At 46.2% G+C, this 18,976-nt stretch overlaps 1 protein-coding gene across 1 annotated transcript in view; it reads right to left on the bottom strand.

The window, feature by feature from the left end:
* Positions 1-18,343, bottom strand: part of magi3a (membrane associated guanylate kinase, WW and PDZ domain containing 3a) — a 109,872-nt gene extending 91,529 nt beyond the window's left edge. Inside the window, exon 1 of the mRNA XM_071521835.1 lies at positions 17,459-18,343. Within this exon, the coding sequence (XP_071377936.1) occupies positions 17,459-17,765 (307 nt within the window). The 5' untranslated portion in view covers positions 17,766-18,343. The remainder of the gene's footprint in view (positions 1-17,458) is intronic.
* Between the last annotated feature and the right edge of the window lie 633 nt (positions 18,344-18,976).

Raw genomic sequence — 18,976 nt, 5'->3', positions numbered from 1 at the left:
TTCTTCAAAATACTGACTAGCAGCTTGATAGGAAAAACACAGTGTATGACGCAGACCAGCTAAGGTCAAAACATTGCTGAGTAAACTACCAAGGAAGGATAAATCCAGCAACAGGTGTCTTTTTGTTTTATATTTCAAAGAGAAGTTCCTGTCCAAAGTCCGTGCCTATGTGGATGGAAAGGTTGGGATGTTGAAATAGTGCAAGTAAGTAAACACTCAAGCTTGGTTTCAGTTTGGACTGCTACTCGAATATTTACACAGTACATGTTTTCTGGCGGCAAACAGACCAAAGTGTGCGTGTGTGTGTGTGCGTGTGTGTGCGTGCGAGGGTTAATAGATGTCTACTTGACAGCTGAAGGCAACTACTTCCTTCCAAAGCAATTAAACTTTTCATTTAGTATCTTCCATTAATCACACGCAACAAGTCTTACCGCTGCATCTGGAGATGAATGACAGAGAATGGAAGAGGTCAGAACGCCCCAGCACACTAATCAACAGTGCATTGTTTGGACTTCAGGCAACACTTGGACTTTGATAAGTGAAAAAAAAAACGAGGGCCCTTAGCCTTCAACAAAACACACAGACAGAGGCATGCGCCCACCCACAGACAAAAACAAACTCTCTCTTAGACACATAAAGGCATAAAAAGGTGGCATCCGTGCACACACACGTGCACAGATGCACACGCACGCGGCAACACAAAATTCAATGACAATGATTTAATTCTTCCCTACTAGAGGAAACTGTTTTTGTCAACCATTAAGCTTACAGTAAACCTGACTTTTACGGCTTCGGAGGCAAGTGTGTCTTTGTGCGCACGTGTGTGTGTGTGTGTGTGTGTGTGTGTGTGTGTGTGTGTGCACGTGCGCTAGCGTACAGGAACCTAACATTCCGGTGCGCAGTGGTTCAGAGCTCTCCAGCTTAATGACCCAGCGAGAGATAGACACAGCTGAGTGACTGGAGTGGCTCTAATCACCGCATGAATGTTGTGACATTTCCTACTAGTCATTATCTGCAATTGGCCATAATTCAATGGCGCCGTTGATGACTTCATTTAGACCTCCCACAGCTAAGAGCCTGCCGGGCTCATCTCCTCCCAGATGGGGCGTGGGGTTTAGCTAAGCCCCCTTCCCCTCCTAATCCCGCTCCTTCTCTCCGCTATGGTCCTTCATGCGTTACTCCTCGCACTCCTCCCTCTCCTCCTACGCTGTGTTTTCCCCTCTTCCCTCTCCCATTCTGTTCCTGCACTGGATTGGAACAGCCTGTAGCCTGCGACTGGAGCCTGCTACGGAGAACGTCAAATGCCTTCTCGTCCTCATTACAGAGTTTCCTGAGGCTCCCCTTTCCGCCAAAAAGCGTTCGTTTCTCATGCACATCCAGAGCTGTTGCTCCCCAACTAACACAAAGGCAAACATTAATGTCTTGGGGCAGAGTTATTATTATCGTGTTGCATTTACATCTTGTCACGCAAACTCACTGCTCTTAAGAGTTTTGTTTATGAATGAGGTTCCACTGCAGACAAGTAAACAACTCATAATATTTCTGCTAGTTATTACAGTGCTATTACAAACAACATATATTATTCATGTATCATTAAATGGCCTTTTAGTCCACAGGATTGCTAAGGCAAGCTTGAAACAGACTACGTCAAACACCTTGCAGCAGGTTTAATAAAGCTAAAATAAAGAGAGAATATTTAATGTGAAGCAGATGACAGAGATGTAGAAAGTGATGTTAAACTATACTGGCAAGGTTGACAGATAATCGAAAAAAAGAAAATGATGCAAAATCAGAGCTTTAGGGCCCTCTATGGTGTGACGGAATATTATTTCATACTGCAGCAGTGTGTGAGCGTTTGTATGTGTGCGTGCATGTGTCTGTCCATGTGTGTGTGTGTGTGTGTGTGTGTGTGTGTGTTCATGTGCTTATGTGGGAGCCAGCTGCAGTGCTGCTTCGCGAGACGGGAAGTCAGGCCTTGCTCCCTGAGAGAGACCCAGTAGGGATCAAGAAAGAAGCTAATTGGCCTCAGTGCAATGCCTTCCTCTTGCTCCGCTGTCCTTGGACACACACGCACACGCACAGATGCGCGTGCACGCCCGTTCACACGCGCTCAGAAGCACTTATCTTTGTTGTGAACTGTTCCTCCAAATCCCTTTGTACAACGGCAGCCTTGCACTGCTGCTCCTCACCCACACTGAAGCATGATGGCAGTCTGAGGAGGCTCCGTCTACCTGTCCTTCAGGTGGTTGGGGTTAAACCGGACGTAAGCCTGTGTGTCATCTTAAACCCTGCACTGCTAGGCTTTCTCTTTAAATCTTTAAAGGGAGAGAGAGACAATAGGCTGCATCCCCATTCCCAGAGCTTGGATGTCAGCCGGGAGTAATTGACACCCAATTGGATGGTAGTTAGGCTTTGTGGCTTGATACTTTCACCCCTCGTACTTCATCGTGCTGCACCAGTTGTCAAGGAGAGGAATAGAGGGAATGAACTCCGACCACTAAAGTGTCAAAAACAAGGGGCTTCCGGAGTCGCAGGTTCCGCCGATTATCTCGGTCTTAAATCTGCTAGAACGGCAAAGCGACTCGCAGGCAACGACAAACATCATCATCGTACAATCTGGAAAAACTGGCTCCAGTTGGAAATACAATACTGCTTAGAAACTCCCCCGAAACTAAGAAACAAGTGTGGCTAGTTTTACTTACTTGGCTAATAGGCCAGGCTCCCTCTGGGGACAAAAGGGAGGAGCTGATGAGTTTTACATGAGACCGAGGAGGTAAACTGATGCTTAGCAAACTGCATTAGCTGCACCTGCTCCCTATAGGCGATTGGATATCCTCATCTCCAGGGAATGAGTGTTGTTGCTTCCTGCTTAGCGACAAACCAGTGGGCCCGCTGGTTGATTTCACATCAAAAACAACACTTCAGTCACCGCTGCGGGTCCACCGAGTGTGACGTCTTTTGATGATGCTGACATGAATTGCATGATGAGGGGCATCGTTCCCCCGTTCCCATCAACTGACCCCCTTTCCTTTGAAGCAACCACTATGCCCACTCAGTGGAACAGAATAGAGCCTGCTCCGCTTTCGCTGATCTCCCACATAAACCATCCATAGATGAGCAAGAGGAAAACAGAAGGACAGAGGAGATAAAAAGAGAGCAGAGAAAAGGGGGAGGGAAAGGGGGTGGAGGTGGAGGGCTAAGAAGAGGAAAGTGCGGGGGCCACTTATGCGCCCTGCCACCCCGCATCACCAAGCAGCCGATGATGGATGAATAGGAACACATCCCAATAATAGAAACGACTAGGGCGCTGGGCTGGATCATTAGCTGAGGAGCGGCAGGCTTTTGGGGAATCACAAGGGTGCATGTGTCTGTAAGTCTGTCTATGTATCTATATGTGTATACGTTAGGTTTTAGTCCACTGTGGTTCAGTATGGCCTCATTTGTCAAACTGCTCAGCAGCAAACCTGGAGGGGACTGGAGCCAAATGTGGTTCTTTAATGACACACTATGACGGCCCGAGTGAGAACGGTGAGTAAACAGCCTGTAAACACTGAAGTTCCAGCTCTTGTTCTCCCCGTCTCTTTCACAGCTCACTCGATCCGCACAGAAATCTAACAAAGAGCGCTGTGTCGTATTCACAGCCTTGTTTACAACTCCCGATCATCAGTTATTCATGCAAACTCGGGATCACGCTGTTATTTGCTGGAGACAAAGCTGGTCATATATTTGCATATCGTAGCGCTGGTGCTTGCTGAAGCGTGGAGATAAAAATGGACAATAAATCAGAGTAAACAAACGGGCGGCTGGAACAAACAAAGCGCGGAGAGAAGCGAAGGGGTGAGATGGGAAAGAAAACAGGTATCAGGGACCCGCGCGGACCTGAAGCTCACTCAGTTTCAACTCTCATCTGCATACATCATTAAATCTGTTGTGTCTCCCTGTGTGTTTGTTATTTGCTGTGGTTTGAGGGATGCGGAGCCAGCTGAATTATCATCTGCCGCGGCCGGACGAATGAGAGCATCACTGATTTGTAATTCCCGTAAGTCAATGTGGTCTCATTCATTGGTGGAAAAGCAATCCTTCCTGTCCGCACACACCGCCATTCATCGGATGTGTGATTCACAGCAGAGGCGTGCGAGTCGTCAGCTGCATCGCTGGAAAAACCAGACCAGCTTTAAAGTCACAAACAAGAGAGAAGCAGTGGCAGGCTGTGTGTGTGTGTGTGTGTGTGTGTGTGTGTGTGTGTGTGTGTGTGTGTGTGTGTGTGTGTGCATCTGACAGTGTGATTGACTGCCCGGCTGATCCCTGGTCTTGCTCGACCCTGCCTCTCAGGGGGCAGAGAGAGAGTGAGAGAGCGCATGATGCTGAGAGAAGGCAGTGTCAAACACTGCCATAGTTTGTACTGAGTGCTTACCCCGTCTTTGGTTCAATTTCTGACTCTTGCTTTTAACATTTTGTAGTGTTTTTGGTTTTGAGTGTTTTATGAATAACAATGATTACTGTTGTTTGTATTATTGTTGTTGTAGTTGTGGCAGAAGGACGAATAAACAATGACGTTGGTTGCTAATAAGTTACCAGACATAAGAAATACTCGAAATCTACTCAAGATCCTATTAGGCTCAAGTGCAAACAGAATGGTCTAAATATCATTATCCTACAAACTTATCATGACATCTTGGTGATATCCAAATAATTAGTATATGTAAACTGCCTGATGGTGTGCAGTGAGTCTGTCTTTTGCAGCAGTCGCTGTAACTCGGCAATGGAGCAAAAGGGATGATTGTCTTTACATTTTCAGTTTTGCCACATCTGAATCCTAGAGAGTCAATGCCTGCATTTCACAGACATCAGGAAAATTTGCACAGAGCACACGCGTTTCCATAAAACACACAACTCAAGCGCCAAGGCAGGTTGTGATCACAGCATTGAGAAAAGGGAGGATGCATGTTTCATGACAAGACGCTCTATTCCCTCTCGCTCACATATGTCCAGTCTGGAGCCATCTCACGCTAAAATGCTCTGAGGGGTCACGCAGGTCAAGGCAAGGGTGGGTGGCTGTCGCGAAGGATCTCAACTTTATCCATCACTTTGTGGCTCTGTGTGTGTGTGTGTGTAACTGCATAGCGCTGAACACCCATGCCTGTATGTGTGTTTACTTGTCCCCTTGGCCTAGCTGTGGCGCCTGTCAGCAGAAGTGTGGAATCAGTGAGAGAGCTGTGCTACTCTGCCAGCTCCTAAGGAGCCCCTTGACACACAGGCTCTTAGGCAGCCTGGGCACACAGACGGCATCCATGCCATCCCATAATAGCTCTGCAAAGCCCTGGACCAGCGAAAAGCGAAAGCCTGATATCATGAGAGTAGGATGAGCCTGGCCAGTGGCCCTGCCTGGACCACAGCACTTGCTCCAGGCAACTCCCTTTTCCAAAGCCAAATTTCAGACCTTTAAACTCAACAGATTTGAGCATGCCAGTTCTTTTGCTCAATTTTTCACTGTTCCCTCAGCCAAGGCGTACTGTTTTGCTTGGTGGTTGAATATCAATAAATGGGGGAGGGGGCGGAATTAAGTGGTGGGATCAAGTTTCTGTGGGATTGAGATTCATCAACCAGTTCTATAATTAGTCTGTGGTGCAAAGAAGCTTCGGTTGGACTCTGAAAGCCCTGTTTACATGCCGCCATTCAGGACAAGTAAGATGTTTCTGTGCTCCACATTTTTTAAACATGAGAAAGGAGAAAACAGGTTGTACATCTACATTACACCCGTTAGACCGCATTCCCCTAATAACTCAATGCTCACCTCATCTGTGAATGCAGCCTGCAGAGTCAAAGTGAGTTAGTGCATTCCGTGAGCACGCCTCCACTTGAAAGTGATTTTCTGAGAAGACGTTTCAGTGTGATCGCTTGACTGGAATCATAATTGGTGAAGGCCTCAAGGCCATGCCACCTTCAAACCACTTTTCATTCACAGGAGATGTGCCAGGGACATGATGGATGACTGGCATCATAATGATGGGCCTTGAATGATGCCTGATACAATCTTGATAGATCGTAGCAAAAATAAAAAAAATAAAAAAAAATAGAAAACCGCACACACACACAAAGAGCAGTACAAACGACGACAGTGGTAGCTGAGGAACAGAAACCAAAGAAGAAAAAAAAAGACTATTAAAATGAAGATATTTGTCATTTCCGAGGGATTGAAGAAGCTCTTTTGATGTCTGCCACCCGTGGCACTTGTACTACAGCACTAGTTATTGCAGTGTTAGCAATTTAGGAATTTAAGCTTATTGTACTGTTGCACTCATTGTAAACTGCTTTGGCAAAGACGATGAGAGAAGGAGAGACCTTGTAATTCGCTACAAGTATAGAGGCTATTGCCATGGCCTCATAGTTAGGAGAGGCAAGATGGAAACAATGTGAAATGGCTGCCAGAAAAAAAACACCTGTTGGTAACAATACACTGGTGGAACTTCCTAGCAGCACACTCTGTGCTTGACAAACCAAAAATATCTGCATTCCACACATGATTCCCTGATAAACATTCAGCTCTCTATCATTTACATGGGAGACACAATAATGGAGACAATGACAATAATGGAGTGATTCGTCAACAGGTCCCGCAGCATTGTTAAGCACACAAAGCAATGTTTCACACCATGTCATCCTTATTGGTGTCTAATCATTATTCAGTTTTATGTCGTTACGCTGAAATTATTTAGAAACATGTCACTCTGCTGGAGTGACACATTTTATAATGATCATTTTATAATAGGTGATACAAAAAGCCTCAAAACTGAACATACTGTTCTTTTTGAAGCCGTTGTTGGAATGAACCCTGGAAAAACGATGTGACAGATAGCTGGTGACAGAGCCGTAACCGGCAACAATCTTTGTTCGACAAACAACAACATCATACATTGGAAAATGCTGTGAAAACGGCACACTGAGACAGTAAATACAAATAGACTGTGGAAAAGGTTGCGGAGCTTATTCCTCCACAGTTCGGAGCTTGAACACAGAGGTCCATTAGGGTCAAAGGGTGATGGACAGCGTAATAAGTGCTTCCCGAAATAGATAGGGTACGACCTGGTCATCACTCCAGGATCAGGTGAGGATATTCCACTCCAGAGACAAGGAGAGACAGAGAGAGAGAGAGATAAACTCTCCATGTAAAGAAGAAGCAATAAAGGAGTGTTTGTTTTCTTCATAGCATCAGTTCAAGGGCTGAGTTCATAAATGGCAACACATCACAACGGCTGAAATCAATAATCCGCCTGGCTGTCGTATGAGCAGTGTTGAATAATTGGTGCTAATGGATACTCCAATAGTCGCTCCACTACAGCGTCAATATCACAGAGAGACACGGCCTTCTGCTTACTTTGAACAGTGAGTAATGTGCATGTGAACTCTCGAGTCAATTTGCTAGAAAACCTCAGAGAGTTGGCAAGAGGGTGGCTGCTGCCAAGGCCTAGGGGCCTGTTTGTCACTGTGTGTGTGTGTGTGTGTTCTGGTGTCCTTAAACAGACAAGCAAAGCATGACACACACACACACACACACACACACACATGCACATGCAGACCATGGCATGGTCTGATTATGCAAGACCTCTGGTCCTTTCAGGAGCAAAAACAATCTGCAATTCATCGCCTGGGATTGGCTTATTAGTGGAAAATAGGAAACACCAATCACAAACAGAAAACAGAGAGGACAGGCTGTCATAACAGATGCTGTCATGATGTCACTATGGGCTCACTGGCGGCAGAGTTTGCCCTCTGCACGGGCAAAACAAGATGAAAAAGGGTGGAACTTGCATTGCCATTCAATACTAAAATCTTCGCTTTTACATGCTTGACCTCATTTTCTAGATGTTATATGCGGCTTGTGTGTGTGTGTGTGTGTGTGTGTGTACGAACGGGAAGACGTCCTCCTGGTGTCCTCCTCTCCTCATGAAGATCAGGGCCTTGGGCGTATGCAGCAGCTCCGGATGCCGCGGTTGACTTAACGGGGATGAGATTGGACCCGATCAATAACCTGTTAGGGAAGCTAACGAGCAAAGCGAACCAAATTGGCCAGGCAGAGATCCTGACATCCATGAATCCTAATGAGGACACTCAGAGAACCTCAACTCCGCAGAGCATGACATCTCTCCATGCGGCGAGGGAGAAGAACACACGATGCAAAGATAACAGGGTGAGAAAATGGCTACCTTCCATCTCCCACATAGGGACGATTGCATCTTCAGATTGACTCTGGTGACCCACAGGGGATTATTCTGTATGCAGCAGTTTTAATAATAATAATGATAATACATTATATTTGTTGGGCGCTTTTCTAGATACTCAAAGATGCTACGAGTTTTGTCTCAAGATGATTTCCTCCAGTTTTTCTGCCCATGTGTAAACATCAATAACCTGTATACAACCTTGCTTATGTCCAGCCGATGTAATGATGGAACTCAATTTGGCCAGTAACAACATTTCTGTGCCTTTACCTGATAGTGGATCCTTCATATTATTGCTAATATCTACCCTGGCTTTGAGTGTGATACCACACACAGTTCCGCAGATGGACGAAGAAAGCAGCAAAAAAAGAAAAGAAGACACAACAAAGAAAGCATCCCATGCTCAGACACAAAATACACGCATTCCCCTCGCTGTTCCCATGCTAAGGTTTGGCAGAAACACCACGAGTGATGCAGCTTTGGGAGCAGAAGGGGCCACAGCAGCAGCTGGCTGAGTGGGTGGTTACTGTGAAGGTGCGTTGGGATGATGGTGGGTTTTATATCCGTTTGATATGAGATGCTGTCATGGGCACCAGCAGAATGGCCTAAAATCGATCCTTTGAGGTGGAGTGGCAAGACTAAACAGCTGAGTGGGCTGCGCTGGCAGAATGAGTATTGACGAAGGCCCATCAGCACGGGCGCAGGGCCAAGTCTGGGAGTACCACAGCCAACCCAGAGACTGAACTCTGAGATTGAGTGTTCTCCACTGCTTTATTACCCATAGAGTAAATAAAGATCTACACTGGAGGAACAGAGATTTGCACAAGAATACACATACAAAGGCAGGCACTCAGCCGTAGCGCCATTTCTACCCTGCAAAATAAGCCCCTTGGATATGAGGAGAGAATGAATCAAAGAAAACAACAGAGCCATACCAGTAAATATGCCAGCAACGTCACAGACAAGAGAGATGGCAAGGAACGTCTGCGGACATGGAAGTGAAATTAGAGGGAGGACACAGTGGCAGCGTCCAACAGCCTGGAAAGAGATGCACGCAGCCCATCTCCGTGACTGCGTTCTGTCTCAAAAGGCCACTAGAGGTGTGGAGACCAATCCGGATGTGCCTTAATTTCTCATTCTAATGCACACACACACACACGCTGGCAGCTCACACAGAGGAATGGGAGCAGGTTATTTGCAGACATTAAGATTGGAAAAGCCAACGGTTCTTGTCGACCCTCAGGGCCAAGCGGTAAGTCAGGAATAATAAGTGTCCGTTTGTTTGAACACTGGGTAGAATCATTTCAGACAGTCACAATGGTGCATCAATACTATTATAATGATTAATGGCAGCATTGCTGTTTTCAGCCCCGGGATGACTATTGCTCTCTCATCACAACAACTTCAATCCCACCTACTTCTCCTCGTCTTCCTTTCCTTCCTTCTTTTCACTCTTTCCTCTCCCTCCCATTGTGTGCACTCCTCCCCCCCTTGACCCCAATTCCTCTTTCTAAACCTATGCTCCTCGTTCCTTTTTCCTCTCTCCCTCTTTAAACTCGATACCTCCCTCAAAACAGAATCCCGCTCAGGAAAAAATGTCCTAGGCACCGATGTGCCAGCTGCCACCTCTCTCTGTTCCCGTTATTGCCTCTGCAGCACCGAGGGGATGCTTCATACAGACCCAGCCAGGAACCAAGCCGCCAAATAGGCTCTCTGCAGAGGGGAGTAAGTGTGCATCTCAATTCAATAACATCAGCGACCGGCTATCAGATAATCTATCCCCCTGTATCCCTCTATCCACACCTGCACCTGTGTACTTCTCCATCCATTTTGGTCCTCTCTCCCACCCGCCCTCTCGGACATCAGTCAATCTCTCTTCTCCCTTTGAAAAGCAGCTGTAACCAGCTCTCTGTCTGTTCTGTTTCATTGCTGCTCACAGCTACACCAAAGGGGACAATTTCTTACTTAATCTGCCTGTGGTCAATCTCTCACACCAGGGTCAGGTGGTGGTGCACTGCTGATAGAAGCGCATTGTCTTCACATACACTTAATGGCACGATAGCAGCCCACTCCAGCTCAGCCACCTCCTGCTGTTCGTCTCAGCCTCTCAGGCAGGGGGTATAAACACGCCTTATCAGGAAGTCGGTGGCAGCGCTCAGTCCGGCAAGCAATGATAGTGTTCATGGATGACAAGAGGGAAACAACTCCCCAGGTGACAATATCTCTTCTCCTTTGCCTGCCCGCTTTGCCAGGACAACACCACCAGCATATCTCTCAGCCGCTGACTGATTTAGTTTAGCCTGGCATAGGTTAACATGGGTTAATTGCCATTGCCGGGCCATTGATTCTGTCTTAGCTTTACATAGCTTCGCAGTGGAGGCTATTGTTCCTCATGATAGAGGAGGTGCCAGGCACTGGCCTCTGTTATTTATACGCACTATTTAGAGGCTGACCTCATCTTATCTCGAAAGGGATAAACAGCTGCAAGGATGGCTCACTGCTGGAGAGAGACCAATTAGGAGTCAAGCTGAGGAAAGGAGGGCGGGAGTCTCTGAGGAAGAGTCTGTGTGTGTGCGTGTGCGTGTGCGTGTGCGCGCACACACACACGCACACACAACGCACTCCCTTTCCACCAGCGGCAACCTGGAGACATGGCTTCTGCTGACATCGCAGCACGACCACTCAGTGTGTAGAAAGAGGCAGTCTCAGTGAATCAGCACACACTCATCTCCGCTGCCTTTAAACACGCCTGCCAAGTCATGGTGCCTCTTTTTTCTAAGAAAGCCTGCCAGTGAGAGGCACGGTTCATATGAAAAAGCTATCTTTGTTGTTGGCCTATTCATTACTGCATTGCGGCTCTGTGGACCTGACAGCGTTGGCATGGAAGAACGAAGAGGGGGGGATAAACAACAAGCGCTGGGACGCCAATGTCACTCCACATCTGGGGGAGATTGCCAACATGGCCTCTCAAGGGGCGCTCTGCCATTTGCAGGTGGTTGCACGACTCTGTCTGACATACAAACAAAACACAACTGTAAAAAGAGTGAGACGGGAGACCAGAGAAGAGCAGAGCCTCCTTCCCCCTCTCCCATCATTCATTTCTTTCCTCTGGGTTGGACTGAGTTTGTCTTTCCTGCACTTAGGAGGAGGAGGAGGAGCAGAGAGATGCGAGACAGGAGGAGGCAGAGTTGCAAAAGAGTGTTGGAGAAGAGGGAGTGGACTAGGAGAAGTGCGAGGCGGTGCGGGGCGGTGCTGAGCCGGAGCTGCAGAAGGAGAGGGCTGTGCCAGGGGAGTGACGGAAGGATGAAAAAGAGAGGAAAGAGGCGCGCTTTGGTATTCACAGCAGCTGCTGCCGTCTGGGGCCTCAGAACGCCCATCCGCTCGCACTATCCTTCCCTCCCTGCTGACCGGCTGGCAGGATGGAGGGCTGGAGGGCGGAGAAGTGTGACAGGTTTAGGGAATGAGCCTGGAGAGCAGCCGGTGGGAGGGGATGATGGGTGGATGTCACATCAGGTGTACCGCCACAGTAACCATATACACACGCGCACACACACACACACACACACACACACACACACACAGGGATGCAGCAGCAGAGAGCAGACAAGGATGCCAGTGGAGCTCTGTTAGCACTTGGAATGTTGAGTGGCCTCCATGCTGAGGACCGGGGGGCCAGAGGGTGGAGAAACCCAGGACTATAACAAAGCTGGTGTTTTTTCAAAGTATTTTTTCATTAAAAATCTCATATTGACAGAAGTCTCTCCGCAGCTCTTCCATGCACTCAAATAGGATGGCGACTTTGGAACCTAAGCTGTGTGGTTGTGTATAGGCTGAGAAAGCTACCGCCTGACACACACCGCACACACACACACACACACACACACACACACACACACATAGTGTGACAGCTCAACAAAATGAATTTTACATGGCTGATTTCCTCTGACACCATCATAGACAATTCTTTAAACAGAAACTCTTGCAAAAGAAACAGAGTGAAACCAGTTTTATTACATTTTCTAAACGACTGTAGGCATGTGAAAACATCTTTTTAGAGCGAGAGAGAGAGAGAGAGAGAGAGAGAGAGAGCGGTGATACTAATGCTCTTACTATATGATAACATTTCATGATCCTCTGGTGGACCGGCAAAACATTTATTTTACCAACTTGGAACCCGGCAGCAATAAAGCTTTCATTGCAGCTTTGGTCTTCTGTAGTGGTTTGTTGCGATGCTATATTAAATGGGGAGCACCCATGTTCCTATAAAGTATCTTCTGAAAAAAAAAATGTTCAGACAAACTTGTGCTGCATTACAGAAGCACTTGGGAGACAGGTAGTCATTGGAAGTAGAACAGACGTTACATTTAGTCTGGTGAAAAGCCGCAGGACCAGAGAGACCCTGACAGCTCCTCTCAGCTGGTTTAGAGCAGCTTAGTCATAGAAGCCCTGACTGCACTGTGGGAGAACCACATTAACACAGACTGTGTGCTTACCGCTCTGCTGGGCTGGTGATGGCAAACATGTGAAGTGTTGGCCTTAATATCACATCACCAGCCAGCAGAAAAGAAAAAAACTGGGCTTGTTTATTCAGTATAGATCTGGTTTCACTCTACTCTAAATAAAAAATGAGCAAATGATGGGTTCTTACAGGAAAAATCCACCCAAAAACACTTTGGCACTGTTAGTAAACAGCTACTGGTGGTACCTTGGATTTCTGGGTCCATTGTGTAGTTTGGTGGTGTATTTTTCCTATTCCTGCAGATAACAATGGAGCTTCAATGGAGTTTGATAGCAAAAAGCAGGGGGTTGTCAAATGGCATTCTGGGAAATGTAGGAATTCACTAACTGAAGTAGAAGTAGATGAGGCAGGTTGAGGCAAAGAATGTACAACAAAAAAGTAAATTACACCTCTTAATCACAAAATAGCTCCTGGAATGCATTGGACATCACAGATCGATGATATACAACAGTGTAAGAGAATCTGAGGGTGGATTTTTCCTCTAAGTTTGTCTCTGTAGGAGAAACTCCAACAGGTGCAATTTAAGATCCTTTGCAATTATCTCCCACTCAATTATTGAAGCTTATTCTTAGCAGGGTCCCGTAGGCCACCTTTTATCTTCAGGAACCTTTTCTTGGTTCTTTTGCAAAAAGGATTCCCCACATGAAAAGCCTTGTGGATGCTTTATTTTTCACTGTGCATACTAGGATTAAAGCCTCGTGTGGAGATACCTGAGCAGAAGTACTTTACTTATCCATAGCTCTCTTTGCTTAATGAAAACGATAAATAAAATACTGAATGCAACTCACTTTTATTGCCTCTCCCTGGGTATTAAGCTAGGTATGATTGTATGAAATTACACATTTTTGCAGTCCATTTGTCACTGGATTGGGGAAGTGACTGAGTGCTGGGTTGCTGAGATACACTCTAAATAAAAATGCGCCTCTGCACCTTCAACAGTCCTGAGGCTCCCCAAGAATCGTGACTGCATCCCATTCATCTTCTAAATAGAAAAAAAAAAAACAGTTCACCTCTGAACTGAGAAATGTTCTCTTTATTTGAGATCCGCTACACCTGGAGTTGCTCAGTATTTTAACACAGCATCTTTGGATCATTGCTTTGCTATTTAAACTTACCCAACTATGCAAGATGGCACCAATAAACATTCATGTAAATGATGGAGCATTATGCTCCATGTTGTAATGAATGGGACCATTACATTGACGCATGCCACTATAGCTCATATTGTATTATATTTCAGCATACTTATCTACCTAAGTTACCCTAAGGATTCTTTGTTTGTTTTTGTTGACAATTAGCTAATGTTTTAGTCTATACTATCACACAGTGGAACACTTAACACTACAGCAAATGTAAACAAGCACTATGAGAAAGTATTGACCAAGAACTTAATACATGGTTTTAAATTATGTGACAGCCAGTAGACAATGCTGAGTTGGGATGGGGTCTGATGTGAATATTTATTTTCCATTTGCAAGCCCTTTTCTTCAGTAATCTATACTGCATTCAATCTATGGCTGAGATACTCTGATCTCTGGACTGGGGACGAGACTTTCATAAAAAAATATAATGGAAAATGTTTCTTTTAAAGCCCACAAAAATAGTTATTGTAAACAGAACCCGGGAAAACTTATAATATACTTGAAATATGTATATGGGCTCTGAAAGGTATAGATGTGAAGCATGCGTGTGAAGCATGTTCCAGGACCGGAGTGCTAACTGGACTATCCATTAAGCCCAATGAGGCAAAACAAGCCAACCAAAGTCTGTTCACAGCATTAATCAATGAGCCACCCACTCAAAAGTCCCTAAGCTGCAAAAGGTATCTCCTATCACTATGCATTTCCACTCTATCCTCTCCTCAAGGTTATTGCCTATTGCCTAGCTCCTCTCTCTCTGTGGGTGCAGCATACAGAGTACAGGGTCTGGTCAGGAGCCAGAGCGGCACTCTGGACAAACCTCTGTTTTCTGGTCTGGCTATGCAGAAGTGTAAGAGTAAGTCCTACCTGTAGTGAAAGCATAAAATCATATTCAATTTGGCTGGAAGCCACAGGTGTAATTCTCATGGCAAAGCAATGTAGTTCAGAGGATGGGCGCCCTCCCCCCTAATGCCTTCAGTGGGAATACAGGTGTTATTAATCAGCAACCACACTTGATAACACACAAACGCAGATGGATTGTGCACTTTTTAAAAGATTTATTGTTAATGATAATGCAATAACCTATCAAAGTGAAATAAGGAGCAAAGATGCAATGCACTGGGGAGGGAAGTGAAGAAAAGGTGAGGAAAGATGCCGGGGGAATGTGAGAATGTGAGTCGAGTATGAAATAATGTAGCGAAGGAGAGAAAACACCAGAGACAAGGAGGAATAGTGGAAAGTGATGAGAGGGCATAATTGTGTGAGAGAAGATAAAGAAAAGAGAAGGTAAGCAGCAGGGAAAGAGGGAAAGACAATTTTCAGCAGGGAACTACACTCAAATAATGTAAATGCTTTCCTTGCAGGCTGATGTAACTTTTTTGCTGTGTTGTGCAAACACGAGGCACACAAGCAACACTGTGCTGCGACAGGCCTACAATAATGCTATGATTCGTTTGCCACTGTAGTGCCAACTTTAAGAAAAAGACACCCAAACCCTTAACAGAAAGTCTTATTAACCCCAAACTCAACTAGCTATCTCCTAGCACTTACCCATACCAGCTTTGTTCTGTCATGAGAACTGAAGTTTACATCCACACCAGTCACCTAACATCTGATCCCCCATCAGCCATCTCGTCTTGGCATGGAAGAGCCATCAATGATGGATGACACATGAATTAATCATGAGAAAGGGGACAGAGATATAAACACACAGTGAGGCCCCAAGGGGAATAGCACAGCCTATGGCTAGTAGTCTCCACAGGTCCAGCTTTAGCATCACTATATGGAATACCATTATATAGTACACAGTATATATTGTATTGCTTGTAATATACTTTGTAGAATTGAGATTATTCCCTCTCTCACCTATCTTACCTAATAGGCCAACATGCTGCTCTAGTGTTACATTTCTGCCAGATTTGGGTCTTAAGTAGTTCAGTTTCCAAAACAACATTTTGTAGACTGAGAAAGAATGTTTGAAGCAAATGCAAGAACAAGTGGTTAGACCAGTACTGAGGAGGAAAAGGTTTCTTCAGTCTTATTAACCAGAAATTGCCTACAACATATGTAGCACTACAGTTTGTGTGATCCTACCATCTCTGCAAAATACTGCTACGCCAACAGGCAAACCTACGGTGTAGGAGAAGGATCAATCCACTTTGCAGCAAACGACCACAGAGCAGAAATGCCTGTGAGAGCCGAGGTGTCAACCTGTGTCGCCAGGCTAGCGCAGCATCCACAGGATTTAAGGATATAGACCTAATTGATTCAATTAGACTTGGACCCACCTCAAGGTTGCAGGCAGGCCTACACTGGCAAGTTGGCAAGGCAACCATTAACAAATCCCAGCTAAGTGTTTGTAAAGTGCCTCACCCTGCAGAGCCTCTCTCAAATCCATACACACACACACACACACACACACACACACACACACACACACACACACACACACACACGTACGTCCCTTCTGTCCCGCAGGACTAGTGAGTTGGAATGTCAGTATATTATGACACATTTTACACACTTTCCCTGCATTGTAATTATGGCTGTCTGCAGGCCATGAAGAAGTACATGCAAATTGCTAGTAAGTCATGAAATAAGACGTACATAAATCCAATAAGTAAGCTTTTAGCAGAGCTTAAAGGCAGTGAATTACGATGACATGAAAGTAGCATGTGTAGGCCTACTTGTGGCTGGGGGGTGTTACAGGAGCACCGAATAAGACAAACAACACCTGTGCATGGATGCAAAGAAGATTACAGACATTAAGTACAAATGACTGCAAGCTTAAAGAAACTTCTACTGTGGCGCACAGATCTGGGCACAATCACACAAACAGTCTGGATCACAGCGCCCAGCGTCCTTCACCTATGGATCGTCTGCTGTTTGGCAGGATTGTATTGCAGCAAAAGCAGCGCTGTAGAGAATGTTATGTCTCCACATGAGTGGATGGGAGACAAGCAGACAGACGGAGGCACCACACAGACACACTTAAGTAGCCTTTATTAAAACCGCCTGCTGAATATTGCTAATCCTGACCTGTAGACTTGCTCACAAACATACATCAAGATGCGCGCACACACACACACACACACACACACACACAAACCTGATCCTTCAACACGCTGCCCTAGAGGCAAATAGGGGCTCAGCTGTGATGCTGTAGCCTTTTTCCAAGTCCCTCTTATTTATCCTATTGCAGACACACAGGTCTCAGTGAGCTGAGCTCCTCATTCTTCATGTTACTTTGCTGTAATAGCCCCTTTGGAGGCATCATGGTTCAATATACTGGACTGTAGGTGCAATTCACAACAGTTATGACGTGCGTATGTGTGTGTGTGTGTGTGTGTGTGGGGCGGGGGGGGGGGGGGGTAAATACAAGTGTGTGTGTGTGTGTGTGTGTGTGTGTGTGTGTGTGTGTGGGGGGTGGAGGGGTAAAAGGGGTGTGTTTCTGGGTGGGTAAATATGTTATGAGGTAAAATGTATGTGTGTGTGTGTGTGTGTGTGTGTGTGTGTGTTGATGAGGGGTGGGGGGGTGAAACTTCTTTGTGATTCAAAATGAAGAGTAAACCTGCACACACCTGGTTTCACAGACTTCAGGCGGATGGGTTCCCGAAAGTGGCGGATGACAGCCAGTGTGTCTCGGTTGGTCAGCCCGCTGACTGGAGTGCCGTTCACCTCCAGCAGCACGTCCCCGGCGCTGGGAAACCTCCCGACGTGACAAACCATCGCCTCCGAAACTACCTGGCCGAGGTAGGGGAACTCTCCCAGTTCAGCACCGCCTCGCACCTCCACCACGGTGCCCAACTCCCCGGCACCCCCCCACGACACGGTACACTCCTGCACTTTAGTGGACCAGTGCTTCTTCTTCTTCAGTGTCTTGGACATTATTGATGTCTCTTATAAACCTGAAAAGAAGTCCAAGAACGATTGCCCTTTGACGCAAGACTTCTGATCCTAAAACGCAATGACGCACGGAAAAACCATCGCAGATTATAGGAGTTGAGGTGAAGCAATCTGCTTTCTTGTGTTGTATTCCATCCCAAGGAAAGCGGTCCGTTCAGAACAAACTCGTTCTCTTGGTGGGTAATCCTTCCATTGGATCATGCGAGCATCACCTGTCTGCGACTGGGATGCGAGACCTGCGTCAGTGTCGCATAGGAGAGAGTGCTGGTTCTGATGCTGAGGCGTCTCAATCCCACACCCGCCCGCTATTCACAGTATGTGCACTTTACAAAGAAATACAGGCTAGACTACTTCACTCGGTAAAAACCCCGATACTACAAAAGACGAATCTTGTGAGCCGCAGTTTGTGCGCACCAGAAAGCCTTTCTGTTCCGAAAGCGCGGAATATTCCACTTAAGACTCAATTACGTGCCAGCAAAATTGATAACACTGTCAGGAGAAAAATACTGGAAGACTTCAAAACGATAAACTTGACTCCCCAAAAGACAAATCAACTGTTGCGTAAATTCACGTTCGGTGACAGCTCTTCATCCAAGCGCACTGGAGAGGCAACTTTACACCGCGCACCTGTGCTCCTGTCCTGCCCTCCTGTGACATCAGCAAGACAGTCCTTGGAAACGGAAAAACATACCTGGCCCTGCGCTAAACCGGATAGCAGCCTGGTTACTGCAAAATGCTGAAGCCTTGCTCCTTGTTCTTCAGTGCGCACTTTGTCCGTGCCGTGCCATGCGGTCTCGCCTAGTTCTCCAGAAGCGCAGTGGCTTATTCTCTTAAAAACTACGCAGCAGCATGCAAGAACCGTGAACCGATTAGGCAACGCTCCATAACTTTTTTGATCATTTTCTGTGTTGATTTCCTGATTGCAGGGGTGTCTCTCCAATCAGAGTCTGGGGACGGTGCTAGAGCGTTGCCGTTGAACCAATGGCGAGCGGTAGTGGGCGGGTCTTCTGTGATTGGGAAGTGCTCGCTTTACTTTCCCTGGTGTGTCAGCCAGGCGGAGTTCCAACATTTGGACACATCTTTTTACGTCTGAAATGCCCACTCTGGTGGTCTGCCCTAGTGAAATCAATAGCTCAAGTTCAAGTTTATTTATTTACAATAGAGCGAAGTGAGGTTTTGTGAACAAAAGTATA

Source organism: Centroberyx affinis, unplaced genomic scaffold, assembly GCF_046629955.1.
Source record: "Centroberyx affinis isolate AG114_WGS23_722 - 3 ecotype Tasmania unplaced genomic scaffold, CSIRO-AGI_Caff_v1 ptg000933l_1, whole genome shotgun sequence".
In the NCBI taxonomy this organism is placed as follows: Eukaryota; Metazoa; Chordata; class Actinopteri; order Beryciformes; family Berycidae; genus Centroberyx; species Centroberyx affinis.
The sequence above is the reverse complement of the archived record's forward strand: the minus strand, read 5'-3'. Positions and strand labels throughout refer to the sequence as shown.